General features: G+C 41.6%; 1 protein-coding gene across 5 annotated transcripts in view; it reads left to right on the top strand.

Annotated features, from left to right (window-relative positions):
* LOC125294291 overlaps positions 1-10,399 on the top strand; it is an 80,643-nt gene extending 70,244 nt beyond the window's left edge. For all 5 annotated transcript variants that reach the window (XM_048242839.1, XM_048242843.1, XM_048242840.1 and 2 more), the window contains 8 exons: positions 1,314-1,435; positions 3,026-3,123; positions 3,226-3,362; positions 3,651-3,775; positions 5,604-5,749; positions 7,978-8,080; positions 8,910-9,052; positions 9,189-10,399. In XM_048242839.1, the coding sequence (XP_048098796.1) occupies positions 1,314-1,435; positions 3,026-3,123; positions 3,226-3,362; positions 3,651-3,775; positions 5,604-5,749; positions 7,978-8,080; positions 8,910-9,052; positions 9,189-9,321 (1,007 nt within the window). In that variant the 3' untranslated portion in view covers positions 9,322-10,399. The remainder of the gene's footprint in view (positions 1-1,313; positions 1,436-3,025; positions 3,124-3,225; positions 3,363-3,650; positions 3,776-5,603; positions 5,750-7,977; positions 8,081-8,909; positions 9,053-9,188) is intronic.
* Positions 10,400-15,563: the final 5,164 nt, after the last annotated feature.

The following is a 15,563-nucleotide window of genomic DNA, read 5'->3' on the forward strand; positions in this document are numbered from 1 at the left end:
CTAGAATTTATGATTAAATTTAATCATATTATTTACTTGTCTCCACCACAGCAATTAGCGGTTAACATTGTTTAAAAGCTGAGAAAAAGCTCTTTCATGTGATGATCTTATACTTGTGATGTCTGTGTGATGAGTACACTACTTCACGATTAGTTCAACTGAGAAGAATGGGTGAATTTGGACGCAATTTCCTCTTGCCGTGCGCTGTCACTTTCTCCACTGCGTAAAAGACTAAATTAATTTGCGCTGTGAATGCTAAGATTATTTTGATAGGCCATAGGCTAATAAAATACGCTATTAGTCAGACTCACACCAGAATATTGAAAGAAGGGGGCACCAAGGCCACAGTGGCCTGTAAACCTCTGATTTTCAAAGGGGCATCACGGCCAACGCAAGGGGCAACGACGGCCATGGCCGCCGTGAAATTCCTACCCTGGTCGTCGTAGTGTTATCCGATTGCGTCGAAGTCCGAAATCATTCAGAGTAAAAGTGGTCTAGTGTTATCCAATTGCGTGCAGTGAGATTTTTAAATGCATGCTTGTTGCCGCCCCTTGAGTTGGGCCATTACATTGCTCTTTGCCAGACCCTTAATCTTTCTAGATTATCAGGGTCTGGATTTTCCAGGCTAGCTTAGATCCATAGGCAAACATTTATTTCCGGGTGAGAGGCCACAGTTTGAGGTTTAAAATCTTTGGAGTTTCTCTGAACCGCTTTGAACCACTCACTAGCAACCAGCGTTTTTCAAGTGACACAGAATTAAGGTATGACTTAAGTTTAGCTGACGTTCGTGACACTCCTGTTAGTAAACGAGAAAGAGCTAAAAATAGAACGTACACACCGATAACTCACACCAACCTTATTTTGTGCCTTTTATTCACATTTGCTCAAACATTTCATAAGCCTTTTCGCTCCCTAAGTTGATGTATTCCAAGCAGTCTGCTTCGGGGGCGGGGACGTAGTAATTGAAACACCATGCCTGTGCAACGTAATCGCTTTCAGGGACGCCCTCTGTTCCTGTCTGTTCACTTACATACAGAAGCTGAAGTAAATGAGGGCGAATCAAGCTATTCCAGACGAAGTACTGTAGGGAAAAGAAATTGGCCCGAAGTACGTAGACAGGCGGAGCCAGGCTATAGCGCTGTAGCTGCCTGGCTGCATTAGCTGCTGGTTGTAGCAGCTCGAGCTAGGTAAAACCGATTGTTTTTATTTTGTTTCGTAGGCCTACCGACAGTACTCAATGACCTCCAGAAACGGAAATCTTTGTGAAAACTCGCCAGATTTCTCCTTTGACAACCATTTCCTTTCACTTGTAGGAGGTTGCTGTTTTAAACCAGACACAAGCAAAATGGCTCTGAAGCTCTTTGAAATGGAAACAGTCCTCTCTCTGGAAAGCAGGAAACTCAAGCCAAAATCTACATCAGCCATCCAGACTGAAGTAAATGGCTTTTTATCCATTAAGATTATAGCATATGGCCAGGGTTCTCAAGTTTTGAGCTCAGCTTGGAGTGAGATTTTTTTTTGTTGTTGGGGGTAGGCACTCGCTCACTAAAATGTTTGGCTTTGTGTGCTCATTCATGAAGACTTCTGGTGAGTTTTTTGGAAAGAATCATTAACCCTTTAAGACCTTGAATTTGTCATTGTATCTACATCCATCCATATTTGTTTATTTTTCAGGACAGTCTGGGATTTGTACCCATCTTGCATAGCTATGTCTGTTATGTCAGCCTTTATATCAAGGGGAAACCATTTGTGTTTTTATGTCACCAGGAAGCATGTCAGTAGAAATAACTTTTCATATTTAGGTGGGATAGATTGGAATCTTGAAATATAATAATCTTGACGGTGGGATAGTCTATGGCTCACCAATTTACGAGATATATGTGCTGAGTGAGACAAATATTTTATTTATTAGGCTAATTTCTTGATTCACTTGAGTAGCCTATTGTCACTGAACCATTGGACCAAGAATGTGAATGCTGAGACCAACTTTTTATTTTCTTTTTTTATAAGGACAGCAAGTACATTGGGTCGCTATTACATTATGATGCTTGGCAGCTCATTGTCTGCAGCAGTCCTGTATCTTTAGAAAAAAAATGTGTACTGTAGCATACTCGCTCAAATTGATAACAATCATTGATAATAAGCTAATTTTCATTCATTGTTGACATGGTCCATGGAGGCTCAGACGGGTGTCTGATGAACACGCCGCTAAAAAGCACAAACGAGTGCGAAAGTTGCAGCTGTGACGACAGGGAAAATGCAGGCAGCCACGAGAGTGATTGGTCGTATAAAATGAACGTTGCTGGTGTCTGGGTTACACAAAGCTACAACGACACAATCATTATGTTTTCTTAATGACCGACCGTTTAGTTTAGTTTATAAATAAAACACACTGTAAAGTGCCATAAGTAGGCTGGTTTACTAAATGACAGACAGTTGAATTTCTGAATAAAAAGCATTTTGGTGCAGTTTTGAAATCTTAAACGTGTAACCCCACATAAGCGCACAAGCATAACGTGGTTGCAGGGAGTGGATGTCCTATTTTGGAATTTTACCCGGATACAACGAACACTATGTTTTGATTGGATGTCGGTGGCTATTTTTTAATTATTATTATTATTTGGCCAGTGACTGGTGCGCTAGTTCTAAACCCTGCGAGAAATCCTTGCACCTCTAATAATTATGCAGATACCTTGACATAGTAGCCTAATATTTCTGCGTGAGAAATGCAAGGTGTGGCGTGTGAGCATGTGAACTTGTTGAATTGCGTGTGTCTCACGCCCATTGTGTGAGACTTGAGAACCCTGATATGCCTGTGGTATGTCAAGGTGATGAAACAATATTGATGCAGAACAGTCACCTTGATCATAGGATAGCCTACCACGGAATTGGGAGAGCATGGACATACACATTATATTTGCGTTAAATAGCCTCAGATGTAACTGTATCATTCCAGAATTCTCCTAAACTCATGACTATATCATTACTGATGGTCATATGTCTAACTCCTAAACCCTTTTTATAGGATGAGTTAACAACAATCTTTGCAACCCTCGGCTATGATGTGACGCCACAGGTGAACTTGCCCCCAGGAATAGAGAGTAAAGTGGTGGTGACTGAGGAGTAAGATATTTATTTATTCATATTTCCGTAATTGTCCACAACTGCTGTTACTTTCTGTACAACCTTTGTGGTATTTGTACTTAAGTCAATTTGTAATTGTAGTGCTCTGAAGAAAAAGATTCTGGAATCAAAGACGACACGCTTCATGGAGAAGGACCGACGCATCATGGAGGAGCTGAAAAGCCTGCACTGCGATCCCCATCCCTACTGTTCAGTCTTCCCCTCAGACACGGACTTCAGTAAGCCACGTCTAGATTCTTATCTTTCCCTCAGACACGGATTTCAGTAAGCCACGTCTAGATTCTTATGTTTCCCTCAGACACAGACCTCAGTAAACCATATTTACATTCTTATGCAGTCTTTCCCTCAGACACAGACTTTTAAGTCCTGTTTAGGTTCTTATGCAGTCTCCCTCAAACACAGACTTCAGTAAGCCATGTTTAGTTTCTTATAAATTGGTGTATTGGCCACCAGATGTTGAAGATGCAGCAAATGTATATTGATTTTGAGACCTCAAACCCTCGCAGCATTTTGGAAGATCCTGATACAGGGCCCTCCAGAAACTCCGTATGAGAACGGAGTTTTTGAACTCTACTGTCAGTTTGGGGACTCCTATCCTGTGAAACCGCCTCTTGTGCGTTTTATCACACCAGTATCCTTCTGAAGTATAAATTTACGACAGAGAGACTGCTATAACAATTTTAAGGAAATTATTTAAGTGTATTGAAAGTATTATTTCATTTTATCTGGTAACCAGCACTGATTCTGACAAACCTGATTTATATTTGTAGGAAGTGTATTTCTTTCTCCACTAAAATAAGTAGGCCTAATGACTAGTGTAGTGGATAGCTTCCACCATTGTGCCCTTGGCCTTTAATTTAATTGACATGTGTAAGTCGCTTTGGATAAAAGTTAGGGTCTGCTAAATGAATAAATACAAATCTAACCTTTAAAACTCATTTGTAAATGCGTTGCAAAGCATAAAAAGTCCTCACTTTAAATGAGCTCACAAAATATCATTAACTAACCACTTGTAACTCCTGAGTTAATCATGAATTATAGGAAGTGGTTTATAAAATATGTATCCACACCCTAACTAATCATTAGTGCATGTATATTTAACAACTGTTAAAGGTACACTATGCAGGATTAGGTATATTTGCCGACTGTAGAGCTCCCTGTAGAGTCACAATATATTTGAAGAGTTTGGTTCCAAAACGCTATATCTCCGTTTTTAAGCCCATTATAAAATTGTGCTATTTAATTTTGTATTTCAGGTAATATCAATCAAATTGCTGTTGTGTTGTTTTGATTGGGTATTGTTATTTGATTTATTTTTACTTAGTTACATTTCTACTGAAAATACTTGAAAAACAGTATTCATTAAAATGAATTCATTAAATATTCATTGAAATGAATAAATAGTTTAGTTTACAGTCTTCATTTATAGTTTACTCTGCTATTGTAAATAGCAAACTTCTTGTGACTCATCCCCTGTACACAATGAAAATGTTGTACAATGGCGCTGTTCTAAAAGTTGCATGGCTGGTTTTTCTCGTTAGCATCTGGCTACCTCTATGCTGTAAAGCTATTCTAGGTTTGGAACGATTTGCCAATTACAAGTTCGTTTACCATCAAATTGGCTTCGTAAAGGTGAAAATCTTGCATAGTGTACCTTTAGATAATGGAAATATTACTTCATCAACAAATTATTATTGCATCATTTATTTAAAACAAGTATTAAAAAGTAATTGATATAAAATAAGCCTATATTTTAGATATAGGCTCATTTACTATGAGCAAACCATTTATAACTGTGTTTACAAATGCTTTATTGATAATAATTAACATATGAGGTGTATTTTACAAATGATGAACAAACCATTTACTAATAGTTAGATAGATAGATACTTTATTGATCCTCAAGGAGAAATTCAAGGGTCTCAGTAGCATACAGACATAACACACAACATGCACTTACAACAGAAATGGTAAACATTAGTATAGTATAAACATATAACTAAACTCCACTGTACAATAAAGACAGTAGAAGATAAGATAAGAAACTAACAAAACTAAATACTAAATACACTATATAAGTTAAATTAAGAAAGTCCAATGTGCTTGAGGGTGATCAAGCATAAAGGCTTTGTAGTGACAGGGCCAGGACTGGTGAGGTGCTAAAGGGAGTGAGTGTCATGGTGAAGGTGCAAACAGTAGTCCAACCATAGTCCTTAGTTGTGTGTGCCTGGCAAGGTGCTCAAGAGAGTGGGTGTCATGGTGAAGGTGCAAAAAGTAATAGTTTACAAATGCTTAATAAATGATGAATTGTGTGTATTGCTGTTTTCTCTTTTCTGAATAGAAGTTGTCTGCTTGGTAGTGTTTTGACGCTTGTTATTGTTTTTAGATCTTACACGCAACAAGGGACCTGACCAAGTAAATGTCTTTAAAATTGTAAAGTCTCCTTAACAATTCTGTAGATGTACCACTGCAATATCAACAATGTTGGACGGATCTGTCACAACATATTTGATCGTAACTACTCTGCTAACATCACCATGAGGGAGATCCTGAATGCAGTGTACGGCCTCCTCATAGTCCCAGAGCCTGATGATCCTTTAGACAGGTGAGTCCTCATAGCCCCAGTGATCCTTTAGACAGGTGAGTCCTCATAGCCCCAAAGACCGATGATCCTTTAGACAGGTGAGCGATTCAAATAAAGATTCAACTTTATTGTCATTGTGCAGAGTACAGTATATATACTCTTTTGATCTCATGAGGGAAATTTGGTCTCTGCATTTATCCCAATCCATGAATTAGTGAAACACACTCAGCACACAGTGAACACACAGTGAGGTGAAGCACAAGCTGCCTGCTACTGCGGCGCTCGGGGAGCAGTGAGGGGTTAGGTGCCTTGCTTAAGGGTACTTCAGCCGTTCCTACTGGTCAGAGTTCGAACCGGCAACCCTCCGGCTACAAGTCCGAAGCCCTAACCAGTAGGCCACAGCCGCCCCCTGAAATGCAGTTTGCGTCTAACCAGAAGTGCAAAAAGGCAGAAAAGTGCAATGTGATGTACAAAATACAGAGGTGGTGCATAGACAGGACAAGAAATATAGTACAGAATAGACAGTAGTGTACAGTTGGATTAAAGAAGGTGGTTTAGAGCAGCAGTTCCCAAACTTTTTTCCTCATGTACCACCACCTACATCCTGGGTCTGTCTGCTGTCTTGCTGCCTTCAGCTCTCTAACAAGTCACTTGCCGTAGCAGACATTAAGGTACCAGCTATGAACTTTGTTTTGGACAGCCTAGCATAACAGAAAGCAGACCCTAGATACCACAAAGCGGAATACCTTAACGTTTGACTTCAGCAATAGCTGCTCACAATTAAATAGAAATTCGCTTTCCGGTCGTAGGCAGAGCAGTTTGTGAGGATGCTCTCCATGGTGCAGCGGTAGAAGTTCACCAGGATTTGAGGAGACAGGTGGACTTTCTTTAGTCTCCTCAGAAAGAGGAGATGCTGGTGAGCCTTCTTGATCAGGGTAGAGGTGTTAATGGTCCAAGAGAGGTCCTCAGAAATGTAGACACCCAGAAACTTGAAGCTTGTGACACGCTCCACCTCAGTTGATGAGAAAGGGTGTGTGTGCTAGCTTTAGACTTCCTGAAGTCCACAATAAGCTCTTTGGTCTTCTAAGTGTTGAGAGCCAGGTTGTTGTCAGTGCACCACAATGTTAGGTGCTGCTGGACCTCCTCCCTGTAAGCCATCTCATCGTTATTGCAGATGAGACCAATCCATTTGTGTCGTCTGCAAACTTGACAATGGTGTTAGAGCCATGTACAGGTGTGCAGTCGTAGGTGAATCCAGTTACAGAAGGAAGTATTGATGCCCAGTTCACTGAGTTTGGTGATCAGTATGGAGGGGATGATGGTGTTTGAATGCTGAACCAAAGTCAATGAACAGCATCCTCACATAGGTGATGCTATTGTCAAGGTGTGACAGGGCAGAGTGAAGTGCCGTAGAGATGGCATCCTCCGTGCTCCTGTTCTGACGCTAGGCAAATTGGAAGGGGTCCAGTGAGGGTGGTAAGCAGATCTTGAGGTGGGCCAGGACCAGCCTCTCGAAGCACTTCATGATGATGGGGGTGAGTGCAACTGGACGGAAGTCATTAAGGCTCGTTGTAGTGGAGTGTTTTGGCACTGGCATGATGGAGGTGGTTTTTAAGCACGCGGGGACAGCTGCCTGGGCTAGTGACAGATTACATATGTCAGTCCAAACCTCAGTTAGCTGCACAGCACAGGCCCTGAGTACGTGTCCGGGGATACCATCAGGACCAGCAGCCTTACGTGCATAAGTCCTGCTCAGTGCCGCACATACATCGGTGGTGGAGAGTGTGAGGGGCTGGTGATCCGCAGAGACCACAGCCTTGATGGCCACCTCCTTGTTGTCCCTATCAAAGCAGCCATAGAAGTGGTTCAGCTCATCAGGCAAGGAGGTGTAGGTGGGGGGGGTGAAGTTAGTAGTTTTGTAATCTGTGATTGCCTGAATGCCTTGCCACATGTGTCGTGGGTCAGAGTTGTTCTTGAAGTGATCCTCAATCCTTAGCTTGTGGTGGTGCTTGGCCTTTTAAATGCCCCTTTTCAGGTTAGCCGTGGATGAACTATAGGCTTGAGCATCACCTGATCTGAAGCAGGAGTCTGACCTCCAGATAGACCACCATGGGATATAATCAGTTCACTTGGAAGACAGTACATGTTAATTGTAATCAGTATTAGGTCCGTAGGGTAATTGTCCTCATCTTTGTACAATGTAATGATATGAACAATGAAATGTAGTATCTTCACTGCTATTATTCCAGTGTCTTAGCAGAAGAGTTTATGTTGAATCCCGACACGTATAAAGAAGAGGCCCAGAAAAACACAGAAGTCGCTGCCAAGACAACGATGTATGATATGGAAAAGGTACACCTCTTGGCCGCCTCCTGACCACATAGAAAAACTTTGTGTCCAGAATTTTTACAAACATTTTGTACATTTTATGCAAAGAAACACTCTTGGGGGAATGTGGCTGCAATAAAAGCAGGTGGATTTTATGATATTTTATGTATAGTATGACCTCTTTTCTCTTCACTTTCTGTACCGACCTACTTCATGCAGCACTTGTCCTCTAGCCCAAGCACCTTCCATTGTTTGTTCTTTTATATTTTAATCCAGTACAGTAGGTTAAATAACAATAATATGTTTTATGTCAAATAATTCAGTTATACTTAAGTTATACTGTGTCACTTCTCAATAATAACATTATGCATATTACCATAATAACTATTGCTAACTGATTATGCAGTAGAGGAAGTTAAATGCTCATGAAAAGAAAAGTGTAGAGATCAAATTTGAAGGCAGAGAAGGCCGTGGGAGGTCTATTGTGAGTAAAAGTTATGGCAAGAAGATCTGAGGGGAGAAAGTAAAAATAACAAAAGCTATTGGCTCTCTTATTGACCACCAGCTGACATTTAAATATGACACTGACCTGATCTTTTTGGAGATCTGTATTTGCTGATGTTGCTGACATTTCCTAAAGATCCATAAGCAACGACGGCTGCAAGTCGACAAGTCTATCTTTTTTACAGTTGCTTCATACAATCCATGCTCACCTTCGGCATCCTGGCATGGTTGAGCACCTCTAAAGTTCAGCCCATGTAGAGCACTTCACTTTTGTTTACTCTTTGTATGGGCAGCTTGCTGTTGTAACAGCAACAGTGTGAATGTTTAAACTTTAACTAATGTTTTTCAGAAACTGCTGGGTTCAGATGCTCAGCAGTCATTTTTGCCCCCTCACTTGATATGTCCGTTGACAAAGAAGATGTTTGTTGATCCTGTAAAAACAACATATGGCACTGCCTATGAGCGACGAGCAATCGAAAATCACCTGAAGGAGTAAGTTGGATCTACACAATGAAGTCACTGGCACAGATAGTTTTATTTCTTTAAAAATAAAACGAGATTGCTTGTGCTTTTCTTTCTTTGTAGTTTTGTATTAGGCAGAAATGATGAGCATTTGTATTTCTTATAGAACCAAAACGGACCCAATCTCTGGCGCCGCTCTTGATGAAAACTGCCTGAAGCCAGATATAAACATTAAATGTGCTGTGAAAAACTATCGAGCTGAACAAATTAAGGAGGAAATGAAGGAGACGTTGCCCTGAATGGTGCAACATATGAATAATGAACGTCTTAAACGAGTTGCTTTGACTTGTAAAGCTTCATTAAGGAGTGTAGAATTCCAAACAAATTCCAGAGGCACACTGCTTTTTATAGTTAAAAAGCCTTTAATTAAGGTGGGCTTACTGTACGCGTTGCGACAAAAAATGTCTTCATCAGAGCATGGTGCAAGCAATTTAACTATAAAAAGCAGTGTGCCTTTGGAACTTTTTGGTTAGACGTAGCCTACACTCCTTAATGAAGCTTTACAAGTCAAAACAACTCTTTTAAGACGTGAAGGATCCCCTTGAAACCAACGAGCACCTGCTTTCGAGAGAGAATCAGTGACAAAGCACTTCTGACCACCAACCTTTTTTGGTATTTGAGGATATATGAATAATGAAGACAAACTTAGATCTTTACACTTCACATTTAACAAGAGATGAGCAATATAATATCACAGCAATATAATCATGCATGCAATTTATATTTGGAAAATGACATAAAGTGAAGTGAAATTCACATAACTCAGGACTTAACTTTTCTGTCAACAGTCCTTTTTCTATCAACATTTTATTTTGAATTGTATGGGATGTAGAGCATTAAAAAAATAGCCTAGCCTTCACTGTCAGAGCTTCTCAGATCTCTTATCAAGAAAAATGGCTTCTACCTGGGCCTGTTTCGCCTTTGCCTAATTGCAGCGTGATGGTCTTCTAGTGAAATACTTTTCCTGAGTTGTGAACCTACATAATCTTGTAGGCAGTTGAGTTCTGATATATTTACTCAAGTTTTACAAATATCCTTCAATGTGATTTGCACAACAATGTTTTGTATGCTTAGGCCTGATAGATTCTGAAATGGAATTTGTTAGTGGTTGAAGTCAAGAAATTTTTTTTCATTTTGAATTTAATTTCCTTCTTTTGTGACGATTGTGTTTGGGTTTAATTTGTGTTGTCTACTTTCTTTCCATATTCACGTTAAGCACTAAAACTTGACTGTTTGGAGTTGGATGTTTAGACTAGGCTACTCCCCACTGTCTGGTTGGAAGATGACGATGATAAATAAACTAAACAAAATGATGAATTGCTTGTTTGTAGTCTCCAAGAACTGGAGTACTATCTTTATGCAATGACTGTTTTTTTAAGTAACTTTTATATACTTAAACTAAACTAAATAATAATAATATAAAAAATATAAACTAATAAAAAAAACTCATAACTAAAAAAAAAGTTTTAACTTTTACAATATTATTTTGCAAACCTTTTGCCAAGTAGACAGGGTAGGCTAGGCAGGCCTATGTGCAAACGACCTCAGGGCAACAACAGACGGGATGTAGCATAGTCTAGGTCAATTTTTAAAATAAATTAACCCTGAAGGCAAATCATGTTAATTTTTGGCATACAACATTTTTAGGGGTTTGGAAGGGTGCCGAATTCAAATCTTCTGTATGCCAGGCTCAAAAATGTCCCATAATGCCTCAAAATAGAGAAATCCAATATGGCCGCCGCCACCAGGTCAAAATCTAATTAATCACTTATCTTTTGGACTGTACAAGGTAAAAACCAGAATGTAATGTGCTTTTACAGGTTTTCACATATAGGGAATTCAATGGCATGCTCAGGTTTAAGATCAAGACTAGAGAAAATGCTTGAAATTAATGTACACGGTTAAAATTGTTGTCTCGGATAATGAGTAATTCATGAAAAAAGAGGACCATGAAACAGGTTGATGGCTTTCTGAAGAATTTGCTTGAAACATGTTTAGATGCAAGGTTGATTTTAATAATCTATTTATATTATTTATCTGTATTTTAACTATTTATTTAGTATTTGAAGAAAAGGCTTGAAACTCTTAAGCTATTACTACTAGATTTGCCTACTAATTTAATATTGTACCTGAGCCTATTGTTTTGATGTCAATGTGCTATGATGACATGTTTGCCCATCCCACCCCTACCCTTACCCCTACACACACAAATACCCATATGTAACCCTGAATGAGGCCACACCCTCTACCTATATGCTGAGGAGGCGCTTTTTAGCAATTATGTCGCTCCCCTCACATGATGCTCAGGAGTAACAGGTAAACTATAACATAATATCACAACAATTTGTTTAGGACCATGTAATACATCTATAATGGCATGTGAAGATTGTTATGTGAGGATTATGTATAGGCTAACTGAATAATTAATATATTGTAAGAAGCTAAAAAAACATTAGCTAGTTAGCCTTTGTGAATAGGAAGAAGCTAACTAGAGCCTTCACTCTCTGGGATGTGGGCCCCTTCTTGACAAGATGTTGCCCGCAGCATTCAAGGCCCCCACATGAACGGCTCTGAGAGAGCTGAACAGGGGATGAGCCCAGAGCCACAGGTCTGTCGCCAGGCTGCAAAGACCTGGAGACCCCAAGCCCCCCTGTCTGTTGATGTAGGCCGCAGTCACTGTGCTGTTGGTCCTCACCATCACATGTTGGCCTCTTAGCCACGGTAGAAAGTGCCGGAGGGCGAGGAGAGCGGCCCTCAGCTCCAGGACATTGATGTGCTGGGATAGTCAAGGGTCCGTCCAGAGACCATTGATGCCCTGACCATCGAGAATGGCGCCCCAGTTTACTGGGGATGCGTCTGTAAATACGACCCAGTGACAAATCTCCATTTCCATGGCACTCCCCTTCTCGGTGTTGGCGGGATCTCTCCACCAGTGTAGGGCCCTCTGAAGCCTGCGGGACACAGTCACCTTGGCCTGGGAGGGCCCTTGGGGACACAGACCGAGGCTCAACAGGCACCTCTGGACTGGGCGCATGTGAAGGGCCATTAGGCCCAAAAGGCGAAGGCAGAGTTTCCACTCCACCTGGGCGTGCAACGTGAAGCGACTGAGACATGCGGCGAACGACTGCTGTCTCACCGGTGAGAGTGTTATGGCTGCCCTCCTGGAGTCCAGGACCATGTCCAGGAAGGTGGTGACCTGGGAAGGCTGGAGCCTGCTTTTTGAGATTGGGGCACAAGCCCAAGTACTGAATGTACTTCAACAGCAAGCCCACGTGTAGGCGGCATTGCACTTCTGAGGTTGCACAGATGAGCCAGTCATCTAGATAGTTTAATATCCTGAGCCCCCTCTGCCTCATGGGTGCAAGAACTGCATCCATGCACCTGAAGGTTCAGGGGGTCAGAGAGATTCCAAATGGGGGGACTTGGAACTTGGAAGACCTGACCCTCGAACGCAAACCTCAGGAACCGACAATGCCCTGGCTATGGGTATCTGAAAATAAGCATCCTGTAGGTCGATGGCAGCAAACCAGTACCCTGCATTGATGGCCTGCCGCACCCTCGGAACTGTGATGAACCTGCACCTCAGAGACCGGAGGTGTATGTTGAGACCCCTGAGGTCTAAAATAGGACGTAGGTCCTCTGTGTGCTTGGGTACAGGAAAATAACGGGAGAAGAACCCTGCTTGGGGGTCTGAACTCCAGACTTCCCTTATCGTCCTTTTGTCCAGGAGGGTGGACAGCTCTGCACGTAAGGTCTGAGCGTGGGTCATGGTGGAGAGCACCCATGGATCTGTACCTAAGGCCAGCCAAGCCTTAATGCATCGAGCTGAGAGGCGAGGCTGGCTGGCTCAGAAATTGTCAGGAACGACGAGGGCGTCTGGAGAGGCCATGGGCACTAGCAAGCTGGCCCCCCTGGCCAGGTTGTGGGCGGCTATCCCGCCCCTGGGATGCCTGAAACCGCTGCATGAGATCAGTCGGCCCCCAAGATGGATGCCCTAAGGTAGGTGTTGGCTGAGGGGTGAATGCTCTAGGGCGCCTGGTTGTGCCTGAAAGTGTTCTTTGATCAAGATTGGTATACTAACATCATGCTTTTCTCTCCTGTTCCTGACTTCTTAGAATCTATTTGTTGTTAAAGAGTTGTTTAAACTAATGTAATTTCAAGTGGTAGCTTTGGCTCTTGACATTTGTGCCCATAGTTTTAAATATGAACTCACACCTAAAGGTGCAAAGGAAAAGATGAACATACCATTTTAGTCATAATTCAGGTATTCTTTATGTTACATGAAATGTAGCCACTGTGCTCTTAGAATGGGAAGTTTTATTGTTGGTTGTAGAGGATGATTGTGTAAGGAATAACGTTCTGTAAGGCGGTCATTATCGTGGCATATCTCCCGACAGTGATGCAGCGCTGGCCGTGGCCTGCCGAGTTTCACTTTCCTTGACATTCTCTGGTTATACTTAGCAACGGTCCGGTATTAAAAAGGATCAGACCGTAGGACGTTGGGAAGTCCCATCGGAGTGAATGGAGCATTCTACAGCATTATAAAGAGCCGTGTAATAAATGGTAATAATAATGACCTCTAATAGTAAACAGAATGATTGGCTGTAACCACTGACTACATGGAGCATTTTAGTTACTGGCTACGTAGCAAGAACACCTGTGTTGCTGCCAGACTCTCACGGTGACTGTTCTCCAAACGCCTATGCTGGTCAGCGTGCTCTCTGGCTGCTCTGACAGCTCGAGCCGTCCCTGTACTGTTCTCTCCAGGTCTGGGACTGACACTAGACACCCAGGCCTTTTCTTCTTTGCCTGGCCCTTACGTTTGCCCACTCTTGTCTGACTCGATGCAGGGGGGATGTAATCTTCGTCGTCAGTCTCCACCCGAAAAAAATACCTTATTACTATTTTCAGTTTTATCCATCCATACATAGGCCTAGCCTTTGCTAAGACTCGCTTGCCAAATGCCGCTAGCAAATTTGTATTTATTTCTTAAATGTCTCATTACCAACAATACCAGTGTGAAAAGCAGAACGTTAATAAAAACTGTTATATGTAGTGATCGGGTAAGGGTGAGCCGCTTGAAGAAGACATTTTCCGGATTTAGGAGTTTTTTTTTCTAGGCGGCGACCATAGACACAGAGACATTCTCTGATAGACACATAGAGCTGGTAAGTCCCGCCCTTTCCGCTATCCCCACTGGACCTCTAGATTGAAAAATCGTTAATGCAAGTGAATGTGAGAAAATAATTATTTTCTGGTCCCGTTTGAATTTTGCCATGAATGTGAACATATGTTGTCTGTGAATTTTTAATATAAATTTTCGTGTAAAGATTGCTACAATTGAGCGGGTAGAAGTTTGATGCGGTTAAACTTTGTGTGAGAGCACTTTGTGGACTACAACTTTCCGCTAGACGACAGCGAACTAGTTTCCCATAACAACCATCAGTTGGTCGAGATGTAGAGGGTTATCAGAGCCCGTCTACGGAGAGCCTTGCCACTCCGTATTAAGTCCCATTGTACCGAATTTTGGATGCAGTTCCACCAGAGTTCCACTGGGGGCGATCGCCATGAGTGCAGAATGAATGGGAGTCAATGGAGCTAGACAGCTAAATTGGTCTCTTTCATCTGATTGTCGTTGACAAATCTCAGATTTGATTGTAGTTTGTATAACTTCAACATGGGTTATAGGTCAAAAGTTGAATGAACGAGTACTTATGTCCTTTTGATTTCTTACAGGTTGGGTCGTTGTTGCACATAACACGCTAGCATTGTGCTAATGAATGACGTCATTGACACATTTGAAAGGCTTTCTAGAGCAATTAAGTGACTTTAAAAAATATAATACTCAACCAAGTGTATTTTCTTTGCCTCTCCTTTCGAATGTAATACTCAAATTACTTGAAAAAAAATGATATCCCAAGAAAAGTGGATTTTGAGGGGTACAGCTCCATAGACCTCCATGCATTCTGCACTCGTGGACGAGCGCCCTCATGTGGAACCACAGAAGGAACTGCAACCAGTTCAGAAACCGGAAGTTTTCCGAGAGTGGCAGTTCTCCCCTTATTAGACATTCTCTGGGGTTATTAAGATCGACTTTGAACACAGTGAACCATACAACTTTACAATCACACTGTATCATAGTGTTAATGTGTTGAGTGAAGCTAGACATGTTTCGAATATTTTTGTTTTGTTTATTCCTGCCGTTACAAAACTAGCATCTCAGTTAATGTTAGCGATTAGAGCTAGCTCACGTCACAGGCGACATGTGGGGTGTGTTCCAAAGAAGGGAGACAGCTGCCTACTGCCTCCCTCCCTACATAGAGAGCTGTCTCACTAGACATGAATTTGGATTAAATGCATCTTTTAAAAATGAGCGTAGCACTCTAGAATCTTTGGTTAACACTACGGTATGACGTTAGCAAAGGCCTGACGTTAAACTAAATTAGCTTACGTAAGCTAGCAGGCTAACGGTATAAATTAG

This window comes from Alosa alosa, chromosome 5, assembly GCF_017589495.1.
Source record: "Alosa alosa isolate M-15738 ecotype Scorff River chromosome 5, AALO_Geno_1.1, whole genome shotgun sequence".
In the NCBI taxonomy this organism is placed as follows: domain Eukaryota; kingdom Metazoa; phylum Chordata; class Actinopteri; order Clupeiformes; family Clupeidae; genus Alosa; species Alosa alosa.